The sequence below is a fragment of the Tubulanus polymorphus genome, chromosome 4, assembly GCF_964204645.1.
Source record: "Tubulanus polymorphus chromosome 4, tnTubPoly1.2, whole genome shotgun sequence".
Classification (NCBI taxonomy): domain Eukaryota; kingdom Metazoa; phylum Nemertea; class Palaeonemertea; order Tubulaniformes; family Tubulanidae; genus Tubulanus; species Tubulanus polymorphus.
In genome coordinates this window covers 25,441,631-25,453,749 of record NC_134028.1, presented here as the reverse complement: position 1 = coordinate 25,453,749, position 12,119 = coordinate 25,441,631, and the positions used below count along the sequence as shown (strand labels likewise).

The 12,119-nt window shown below is 36.8% G+C and overlaps 1 protein-coding gene across 1 annotated transcript; it reads left to right on the top strand.

The window, feature by feature from the left end:
* The first annotated feature begins 155 nt into the window (after window positions 1-155).
* Window positions 156-12,111, top strand: LOC141904025 (phosphatidate cytidylyltransferase, photoreceptor-specific-like). Its single transcript, XM_074792465.1, has 11 exons — window positions 156-309; window positions 806-954; window positions 3,588-3,684; window positions 4,051-4,227; window positions 4,506-4,625; window positions 5,349-5,431; window positions 5,511-5,667; window positions 6,093-6,227; window positions 6,732-6,866; window positions 7,377-7,480; window positions 7,888-12,111. Exons 1-11 carry the CDS (start codon window positions 229-231, stop codon window positions 8,021-8,023), a joined length of 1,374 nt encoding a protein of 457 aa, XP_074648566.1. The 5' UTR covers window positions 156-228; the 3' UTR covers window positions 8,024-12,111.
* The last annotated feature ends 8 nt before the right edge of the window (window positions 12,112-12,119 follow it).

The window sequence follows — 12,119 nt, the reverse complement described above, 5'->3', positions numbered from 1 at the left end:
TATTTAAAATAATTTGAAGATTATGAATATATATGATCAGTTTAAGATAATAAACTTTCGAAAATAGATCAAAATTAGATTAGAAATGAATCTGATAAGATATTCTTTATTCTCGCGATATTCGACGAGATGTCAACAAAATGTTGATAATCCGTGAAGCGATGTGATTCGATCTTGTTCTCTCTCGTTTTTTGCCGTATTTGAACGAATTTGTACCGGGAATTCGAGATGACTGATGTTAGAAGAAGAGTTCAGGATGATAGCGGTCTGAAGGGTAGCTCGGAGAAACTGTCAAATGATGCAGATGCGGTAAATATAGCTATTTATTTGACCTACCCCTGAAAATGTAGTCTGTTTCACTTCCGCTAAGTTTTTTCGATTGGTTTTTTTCGATTGATTCTGGAATTCTCTTCTGAAAAGGATTCGATGGGAAACATTTTAGCAAGGTGTATGGGAGTAAATGAAGTTTAATTTCTAGGATCCAAGAATTTTTTAAGCAAAACTATCTATTTTACTTGTTGTGGTGTCTTACTCTTGAACACTGACTTAGGCTAATAAATAAGGCTAACATAACAGTTAAATTGACTAATATTCTAATTTTAACAGACCAGGGCAGGTCCTACCATAGAATAGGGCTTCAATCACTGGTCCATATACCCATGGCTACAATTATTTCATCATTGGCTCTTAGGTTTTAGGGTTCAGGGAAAGTGCATTGTCAGACATAGTGCTTCAATAAAGCTGGAATTTTTTACTTTCTTACAGGGCCAAATTCATTGACCTAATAATCTATTTTCTTTTCTAGGGCAAGTCTTCGATGCAAGAACAAGAGGAGTCTGGGCAGGATCCGAATTCTCCTCCCGGGTTAGATTTGAACGCGACCAGCACTATACCACAGGGAACTGATAATACACCCGAAATACTTAACTCAAGTTTACAGGGAATTCCTCCGCGGTAAGTCAGATAAATCAGCGCTGCGTGAATTCCTGATTTAGGGATTGTAATTAAAATCAGTTTATTAATCAGAAAGTCTACTGAGATTAAAATCAACGGCAATTTAGATTCTGATAAACCATGAATAGTGTTTTTAGAAAATAATTAATAATAGGCCTAATGATTATTATTAGTATTCCTGAAGGCTCTGAAGCGCTTAGGCCTAATAGAATTTAAGAAATAAATAAATTTAGGCCTTAAAATTTAATTGATTTTACACGAGAATTATTTTCAATCCAAATTGTCTCTCTACTACTGCCTGTTGGGTAAAAAGGGTCTTTGAAATGATATTTCATCCTCTTTGTAAAATAAATTACCTCATCAATATATATTCCCAAACAGAAATATTGTTCTGCAATGAAAAATAAATTGCCATTAAAATGCATTCCTGACAATGATTGTCCGTTATGAACAGTAGATTGCCTCATCAAAACGTATCCCTGACAAATATATTTCATCTATCAAAAAGCAATATTTCAAAATTTTGAAAAAAATTATGTCAAGAACTCTTGTATCGATATAGAGCTATAGCCTATAGCCTATAGACAGTGTTTTCCATGCGCTGGCATTTTAAAGGGGTTGCATTCATTGTTAAGTGTATGACATCATGGTGGCTCAAGTAGCAAGGCTTTTGATCCCCACAAAAATTAAGCTTAATTTTTGTGTAATCTTCTATTTTTCACATTAGCTCAATATTTTGCAAAGCAATTATAAGCATTGGTAGAATTAATTGAAATCCACTCTGGTCGGGGCAGCAGATATTCTATAAGGGGTGGCTGATTTTCAGAGGGGTGGATGTTAAAATGAAAGGGGTGGCTGCCCTTCTAAAATCTGTTGCTGAGCACACTGATGTAGCATTTGATGACGCGATTTCGTTAATTAATTTTATCCCAAAAGAGACGTCTGACCTATTAATTGAATTTAAACAGATAGCCCTGGATCAGAAATAGTCTCAGCCCGGTGGTTTTCATGGCAACTGTTTGAAATACCGACAGTATATGTCACAGTGTGTGTAAACATCGTCTCTCGGGAAATAGCTGCTAGATAGAACTACCGCAGTTACCGTGCATATAAAACATGACAAATATTGACAAAAAACTAGCAGTGAAATACTGAGGGCATCTGCTAAAGATGATAAGATCCATGAATAAAAACAGTTTGAAATGTTTCCTTGAGCTGATATACTTATTCTACGTTTCGATATTTATAATCATCTTAACCCTTTCAGTGCGTCTACACCGCAGTGCGGTGTATAAATCAGTGATGGATTTTGCTAGTACACCGCACTGCGGTGTATTGATGTAATTAGTAATTTGTAATTATCTCTATTGAAAAATGGCAGAAAGTGTCAAACATAGTGAAATACTAGTAACTAACGATACACCGCACTGCGGTGTAGACGCACTATAGTGGTATTCCCATTGTTCAACACACTAGGGTGGAATTTTTGAGAATTTTCAAATTTTCTCCAGCACTATATGGTATTAATTAGTCAGCACTGAAAGGGTTGAATCAGGAATGAAATATAAAACCGTCTTCAGGAGGAATGGTATGAAATATGTTGAAAGTTAAAAGCTTCTGTGTTGTCAAATCTGGAAATGTGTGATGCTGGACCCTGTCGATCATCTAAATCACACTCACGCGCTGAATGTTAAATCAATAAGTCCTGTTAAGTACCCACCCCCTCCGCCCCCGCCCCATACTCCTTCGATAAAAAGGTCCCAAATTCTGGTAAAACCAAATGTATATTATCATTATTTCAATGGGATTGCATCCTACATTATCATCATAGAAAATAAAGGTTATGCTCTGGTAAAAGGATTTGTTTTTTTATGATACGTGTGTCTCGAAAGGGAAAGCTATGATTAGGTTTGAATACCGCTGTCATTCACTGTTCGATGATTATTGCGTTATTGATTGATAACACGCATAGCCTGTCAGTGCGTACACGTGCCATGATTGTATTGAAAGAGAATAGAATTTGATGATAGTTGTAAATTGATATAGATGTGTGTATTGATCTAGCATACAGCTAGGCATTCCTCTACTCGCAGTCGTTGTTACATGAATACAGCTGCAGCCACACCCACCCTGCTCAAAATAATAAACTTCCTCGGGTTCGGGTACAGATCCAGGGTGATAAGGAGACCCTGTTTCTTCTATGGAGAAAGTTTCGTCGACTATTTCAGCTTTTTGCTATCGAAAATAAACTTCCTCGGGTTCGGGTACAGATCCAGGGTGATAAGGAGACCCGAACTTTTTCCAACGATAGGGTCGATAATTCTTCACATTTGTATCATTGATAAATTGAGCACCAGAGGCTCTCGAAATACAAAACGCATGAGGGGGGTCGAGAAAACCTGAGGCCCAATACTCCGTTCGATTTCCCTGACCCTATCCACCTAAATGATTGTACGTTCAGGTCAAATGAAAATGATACAGCCTTTCTTAGCTACATTTTACGAACTGTGTTTAATTATTTCGAAGAGGAAATAAATCCATAAATTCCTACATTGCGTTATTTCGACGATGAAGTAAATTCCTGATTCCTACATTGTATTAATTCACAGTTGAAATTTCGCTTTTTTTTTTAGATGGAAAAACTGGATAATTCGAGGAATATTCAGCTGGGTTATGATATTTGGATTCGGGTTTGTTATTTATCTGGGACCGATTGCGCTAGTTCTACTGGTACGTATTCAAATAACGACAACACATTATTCCAGAGTAAAAAAAACTTATCCTTGATTTAAGTTAATAACTGTGCATCTACACCGCAGCGTGGTGTATCGTTAATTACTATTAATATTTCACTAGTTTGACAAATGCTTTCATCTTTCATTGGAGATTAAAACTAATTACTTATAACATCCATACACCGCGATGCGGTGCACTAGCAAAGTCCATCACCAATTCATACTCCGCACTGTGGTTTAAATGCACTGAAAGGATTAATACTCAAAAAATCTTCAAATTCTGGAATGACAAATTATTTGATAATTTATAGTATGGAACTGCGATTTGTCGATTTTCTCAGTGTATTTGTTTCTATTACAGGTTTTAGCGATACAAATCAAATGTTTTCATGAGATTATCACAATCGGTTACGTCGTCTACCGATCTCATGATTTACCGTGGTTCCGTACGTTGAGTTGGTATTTCTTAATCACGTCGAACTATTTCTTCTACGGAGAAAGTTTCGTCGATTATTTCAGCTTTTTGCTATCGAAAGAGGTACGTGTTGATAACTTTTGTTAACCTTGTCGTAGTCTGACGAAAAAATGAGAAAAACCACCATATTCAAATACCAATTTCGTAAAAGAATTTTTCAAGAATTAAAAGACAGTGTTTCAGCATCCAAATAGCATGCCTTTTAATTTTCGATCTTAATTCTTGATTTTTGAAATTTTCAGCGTTCAGTTTGGATTTTGATTTTAATCTATCCTTCTCGTCTGATTCTGCAGGTTATTCTACTAATAACCGAAATGTTTGTCCCTTTTCTATTTTGGCAGCATTTCCTATTACCCCTGATGACCTATCACCGGTTTATAGCATTCTCGATGTACGTCGCCGGATTCGTCTGGTTCGTGTGCAGTCTAGTTAAAAAACACTATCTTCAACAGTTCACATTGGTAAGAAAAAAAAACACTAAAATCACAGTCATTTAGAAAAAACATTCAGTTTAATCCCTATAAAATCGAAAGCATGAGGATGCATATGATTTATAGGCCATTTCTGCCTTGTACATCGCTCAGCCATGTGTTTCATTATTCAAATCTAGTCATAAATGGGTTATGTTTTGGGAGCAGATGCGCAGCTATTAAAACATGCAGTACTTTAGCATTGATTAAACATATACCATAGAATATTCCTATTTATATCAAAACAGTGTGTTTTAGTTACTGAATGGTGTAGGTCTGATATAGTTTGTGGTCATGAACTATGAATACAGTTAAATTCTGTGATAGAACAATAGGTCTTTGTCATAGTATCGAAGGGTAGCATCCTTTGAACATCTGTTTCACTCCCCCTGACTTAGATATGGCACCTGACTGACCTGTTAATCCATGAATTTCCTGAATTTCTTTAATCTTTAACCCGTGGGCCACTTGTGCTACATGATCTGTATGACATTATCCTTATATAACTTCCAAACTATTTAAGATAGGGTTTTGAAAAACGCTTTGCGTCGTCTTCGCTTTGTAGTTTATAGTCATAGCTTTGAAATGGTGACAAAAAGATCCTTCTATCATCTAGGAGGCACTAATGAATATCTTTTTAAGTATAGTAGTGTATACCTATATGCTTCAGAAGAAAATATCTGAAGTAAAAATGATTGGTCGTCATATTTTCAGTTCGGATGGACTCACGTAACTCTGTTGATAGTCGTTACTCAGTCTCATTTCATCATGCAGAACATTTTCCAAGGTTTGATCTGGTAAGATGATGTTAGTTGAATTATTTCTAAGGTTAATTGCTCGGTTGATTCTTGATTTATTCGTATTATTTCTCGTCAGGTTCTTGTTGCCGGTATCGATGATTATCTGTAACGATATCATGGCGTACATGTTCGGATTTTTCTTCGGTAAAACTCCGCTCATCAAGTTATCGCCGAAAAAAACATGGGAAGGATTCATCGGTGGAGCCGTGTCGACGATTCTCTTCGGACTCGGGGTGAGTTTTACATCTCCATAACGATGGACGTACCGGTAGGGGCGATTCTCTTCGGACTCGGGGTGAGTTTTACATCTCCAAAACAAACGACGTACCCGTAGGGCGATTCGCGACTGCTTGCAACGCAACACGTACAGTTGCGACTTGGAGAGACGATGGCCTTGTACATGCGCCATTCGCGTTGGTTGAGAGTACATACGCCATTCATGTGCCATTCACGTAGGTTATGGGTCTAAGTGACGTAATTGTTTGCGGATGGTCGCAGTGGATCTTTTCACTGGCAGGCGCAAGGGTGTCCTTTGGAGAATTTATCCCAACGAGTTATTGAGATATCGACAGTTTTTCAGAGACGGGACAGTAAGCTCGCGTCTGTAGGCGCTGCATTTACTATCACTTAATTGCGGTAATTATGTTGATATTTTCAGATGTCATACGTATTGCTGCAGTGGAATTTCTTCATTTGTCCGATTGAGTATTCGGCCAAATTGAACGCGTTATCGATGGCCTGCGAAATACCAGCTGTGTTCAGACTAACCGAGATTCAAATACCGAAATTTCTCGTAAGTGAAAACATGGAAAAAAAGTCCAAAATATTCTAAAAAAAAAAAAAAATTAAAAAGCCTAGTTGTCGTAGTGTGAAATTCCGAGTTAATCATCTCAAGAACTTATAAGGGATCATTCATTTATTACGTACGCATAAAATTTGAATTTTACAGTACGCAATTGCACTGACCCCTCCCCCTCCCCTAATGTATACGTAATAAATGAATGACCCAAAAGAAAAAATGATACCTCGTTTTCCCTAGTGGGCTGGGTTCATTTTGTAAACTACAATCAAATTTGTAAATGAGCGGAAAGATGGCCACCCCTCCCCTAATGTGTACGTAATAAATGAATGACTCCTAACGTTACAATTGTCAAATGATAATTACCGAAATTTATCACGTTTACCAAGTCTACTACGAAATCAATTATCAATGAAAGATCATCACTGGTCAAACATCTGAATTACTGATGTTACGTATACCGGTGTATTTTGATGCAATTTACGTTTTGTTTTACAGTTCTTTATTCCGATGAAAACAGTCACTACGTATCCATTCCTGTTGCATTCTGTAGCGATGTCGCTGTTCGCTTCGATAATCGGCCCGTTCGGTGGCTTCTTCGCGAGCGGCTTCAAACGAGCGTTCAAAATCAAAGTAAGCGCCTCCTTGATTGATGTTACCGAGGGTTTGATTGATATGAAGAATGTGAAAAATTTGTGAAAAATTCTAAATATTTATATCTGCTTTTATGCCTTTTACTATGCAGCTCATAATTTATGCACAAGCTATGTTAAAAGTTCATGAAATTGCATTCCACAGATTGTGATTAGTAACTGCTTATGTTATTGTGTACCTTGGCATTATATGAAATGTGAAAATTTGGAAAAATCATTCGGAAGTAAATGTGAAAAATAAATCCTTGGTTTTTTTTTGGAAAAAATATGAAATACATGATGTTTTAGAGAAATATGAAAAATCCTGAATTCATCCATTTTTCCCCTTTGTTCGAATTCCGTAGTTTTTAGAAACCTGCTTCTAATTCGAGTGAAAATGAACTCTGATATTGATAATGCCTGTTAATCATGCTAATCTCGTGTTATTATATCCCCAGCGAAACTGCTCATGGAACATATAAAATGGATTTTCTTTCTGAATTTTATTCAGGATTTCGGCGATACGATTCCCGGTCACGGTGGATTGATGGACAGATTCGATTGCCAGTTACTCATGGCGACGTTTATAAATGTATATTTCAGCAGCTTCATAAGGTACGAACATTCTGAATACGAGCCGTCCAATTTATTGGAGTTCTCAAAATTTGTAACAAAACATCCCTAACAATTGACGAGCCAGATTCATAATTCATATGCAGTCAAACTTGTTTAAGTCATCATAAGTCATCTCTATCTTTTGAGTGCTAATAATGGTGTGTATTTCCTATTCGGTTTACTAAGTTTATAACAAGTCATCAACATAATGCTTGTTCCCACTAAGATGTCTCGAGCGGGTTCGACTATTTTGTACGCTAAATTCCACTAAATTTTGCTGGAAAGGCGATGGAGGGGGTTGAACGTGAGCTAGAATTAGCGTGTGTACCTACTAGATGGCCTTATTAGCGGTAGTTTTTGCTGTTTTTCTCGAAATTTCAGACGTGCATTTGTTTATGTATTTGCAGAGCGCCGAGTCCCGGTAAACTATTACAGAACGTATTCATGTTGAAACCCGAGGAACAGTTACAGTTTTACACGATGTTGACGGAGGCGTTAACGAAACGTGGCGTTCTTAATTTAACCGACAACGTCGTCGCTTAGAGGCGGAGTTGAGCGAGTATTCGAATATTTGTAGGTTGTGACGTTCGTTCGTTGTGGTCAGTAGTAGAACAAATAACAATGCAATACACACATGTACCCAGTTGTACGCAGTAAACATTACCAAAATAGCCATGACGATTATAGGTGGAAGTCTCGGCCCCCCTTCCTCTTGATGTTGTTTTAAGGATTGGCAACTATAAAAATAATACTTATATCATAAATGTACCGTAAGGTTGGAGGTATTTTAAAATTAACTGATGTCGGTGTTTGAACGATTGAACATGTGTCTTAGAAAACTTTCGGGAATAAGGATAAGCCGGAACCTCATTACGACGAAGTGGATATCAGATATATGTAAATTAGGCAGTTTACTTCACTGTATTATATTAATAACTATTAAACTTTCATGGAAATCACTGATACTTCAAGGGCACAGAACCAGTTATCTGAAGTTAAGCTCAGAGGGATCGACCGGATCAGATTGTCGTATCGGAACAAGACGAGTCTGCGATTTTTTAATCAGGGACCTTTTCGACGTGAGTTAACAACTTGCGACCGCGCGGTGGATTGATCGCAGACTGATTGTAAGCCGAATCGCAAGGATGGAACAACTTCTTTTTTCTACAACCAGTTCGGATTGTTGATCAACGATGATTGAGTAGTAATCGACCTGAGTGCTCTTACGATCGAAGCAGTGATCAGGTGTCACGTGTTGTGTTGTATACTACCGCTGTTCTTACGACGATCTAGTCGAGTCGTAAGTCGACCTGAGTTTATCTGAAGAAGTGACGAATTGGTTATTTGACCCACTTGCACTTGAATTATGAATATAGTCACCCATAGAAACAAACCATACATTAAACCAAACCTTAACCACTTTGTTTCTATGTATTAGTGATTTCCCATGAAAGTTTAATGAAGTAAACATCCGATGGCTTCATTCTAGAGAAATTACCTAATTCTGTTAGACGATAGATAATCATGAAATCATGAAAGTAAACGTAATGTAGATTTTTGTCGTGTCACCGCCATATTATTACCGAACAATTGTTCGTCATTGTCGTCGTCGTCGTCCAAATCAAAATCTGAATATTGTGATAAACTGGTACTAACTGATACTGATGATTGAATCTATGAAATCTTTTGGTTGTCTGGTTATTTCATTATCAATAATTCTTCGTAGTTTCTTCGTAATTTTGCCTTAAATCTATTTCGATATCTCGTATATGGCATAATATATATTGGTATATATGTATATGTTTGTGTTAACTTTCAACAAAAATGCTATGTAGCTGCTTTAGTAATTGATTGTTTTAGATTTTAACTACGGAAAATCATAGATATTTGTTAAATGTTGATACTTAACAGTACAAAATTATTGCCAAAAGGGGTCATTCATTAAGTACGTACGCATCCATGGGAATCAAGGATTGGCCTCTCCTCTCTCGTATGTAGGTAATGCTAAAAATTGTGAACATGCGGGAAGGCGTCAACAATTTGCCTCTCAAGCTAAGTCAGCCAAATTTTGCGTACGGACCTGATGGCTGGTCCATATGACCTGAATGAGGCCAGTATTTTGGGTCTGTATATTTTGTAGAGCGAGGTTAACACACTTAACTACCTGATATAAAAATAGTATTGTTCTCAGGGGTTCAAGTAAATGCCCATCCTCGTTGCATGCACTTGAATCGTGGTCTCGTCGCTGCAAATTTTAAATCTTTGAATTTGGTTTCAAAATGTTAGATAATAACATGTGCCATCTCGATATATCCTGAGGCAAATTTTTCCCCGAGGCAAGTGAATTCAGTGGTTGTGATCGCGTTGACAATTTTGAACATTTTGTTCGTCGGGGCATGCGATAATTCGAGGAAATCAAGTGATCTGGGTTTGCAGCAAGCCCGCAGCTGGGCTATGTACTGATTTTGGGGCCAGAAATACTCGTAATTGACTACCGGGAATTTTATATTTCTCATTACCTGGCTTGTAAAAAAGGTCGCCTACAAGTCATTAAACATCGTGTATAATTGACATCATGATATTTGCGATTGCGTTTTAACATTTTACCTCTACGTAGCATTGTAAATTTATGTACCGAGTATTGTAAATTTGTGTATTATAGATTTGTGTATTCAGTTTTAGATAGAATGACAGTTTAATGATTATGTTTTATTGAATTTATCATAGCTTAATTTATTCTTATTATTGATGTAAGTTAACAAACATTATCAACGCATCTTATCAGGTTTTATCATTGAAAAAAAATGCAGTTATGTTTTTTAAGGATTTTTGAGAGCAATGGGGCAAGCGAGGATTCCACCAGGTGTCGCTAGTGGCACTCGGTTACTGCGCTTCAATTTCTTCTACATTTCACTAAAATTCGTGTCAACTTTTCTTGTTAGTAAATCAATTTTCAGTGAAATCTATACCACATGCACTGAGTGAGAAAGTCAATCTTAAAGCAATTCAATGACTTTTTTGATAATTTTCAGATTTGGTAGCCTAAAATTAGGTTCAAAAAGTCATTGAAAATTCATGGATTTTTGCTCCAAATGTCCCATTGTCACATTCTGACTGCAGAGACTGTGCTGCTCCAACTATCCCACTGGATGATGTGCTTATCATTATGACAACTATTTAATTCATTTTCAAATAAATTTGGTGTAGATTCTTAGCCTCCGACATTAAAAAAATTAGGCAAGTCATGTCGCTAAACAGATAAGACCAATCTTGGGAGACTGAGTTAAAATCCGGCAGCCTGGTGGATCCTCGCTTGCCACAGCGGAGTCCTTGATTGCTCCTGTCAACTGTTCAATCCTCATTGAATGAAACGATAATCAAACTTTATTTTAAAACATCGAATCTTTTCAAATACGACGTAGAACGGCATCGAACGGCTGTAGAAACAACATCGTCATTTCGTAGTCGTTATCGTTGTGGTTAATGATCAATTATTTTTTACTTTGTTTATCTTTATACTTCTTTCTATTATCGAATTATGTGATACATGTACGAAATGTATTAGAACAGATGACTGATGATTTTTACCAGCCCTGGTCAGATACAAGTCGAAATTACATTAATCCTCGCTTTAATCCAGATCAATTGAAACCGTGTAATGATCTTATCTGGTTATCATTAACAGTGGCCGATCTAGAGGGGGGTTCAGCAGGTTTGAATCCCCCCACCCTTTTTCTGACCAAACCCTTTTGAAAATAAGCACTAAATAATGATATGCACTAAAATTGCATAAAGATGTAGCTAAATTTTCAAAATTTTTCTGGAGGGTACCCCACACCCCCTGCAAGCACTTTGCGTCTGCTGGGACACCTGCCATTACTATACAGTGCCCTATTCATATGAGGTGAACCTCCTTTCTTCTAGCTTGGACCAGCCCCTGATTAACAGACCATATATACAGTACACTGTGGTGATGAATGATTTTTCCGAATTTGTCAGAAAAATGTTTCAACGATTATTAGAATTGAACGGATCTAATTGGAGCTGAGCCTATGCCATTTTAAATGTGTGTAAAGTATCATGGTGTTCGTTCCTGAATTCTTATAATCGGATTAGTTCCATTAATCCCAGATAATGCGGATTAAGCAGGTGCTCCTTTCATGGCGTGGTATGGGCGAGTTCAGGTGACATTATATAATGCACTCTTTCGACTTACATCTGACTCGAACCTGTTTACGTTCATCAATATGAATAAGGGACTACAACTGTTCTGGGTTATAAAACATTTCTTAATCGCTTTGAAATTATGTTTTAATTGGTGCTGCCTTTCTAATTATGTATGGTCCGCATCTAAAAACCACTTCTTGATATGCATTTTATTTCGAATTTCGTCGCTATGTATTTGACAATGTGTTTGTTGCACGTAAATTTATCGTTATTATTGAAATGCCTGAGAGTCCGGATGATATTTATCATATGAATGCTTCGATAAATCTATTCTCTTGCAACTTAAATTTTACATGTAAAATAACGTGGTCTCATCCCATGTGTGGGATTTTTGATGGGCCAAAGTCTTGAATTAGCACTGTTTTTGTTTTAAAGACAAATCTATCATGTTAATAAATAGAATATTAATTTA

Coding starts and splice junctions, on each gene's coding strand:
- LOC141904025 (XM_074792465.1), top strand. CDS start 229: ATGACTGATGTTAGAAGAAGAGTTCAGGATGATAGCGGTCTGAAGGGT. Junction 310..805: donor TGTCAAATGATGCAGATGCG/GTAAATATAGCT, acceptor TTTCTTTTCTAG/GGCAAGTCTTCGATGCAAGA. Junction 7,481..7,887: donor TATTTCAGCAGCTTCATAAG/GTACGAACATTC, acceptor ATGTATTTGCAG/AGCGCCGAGTCCCGGTAAAC.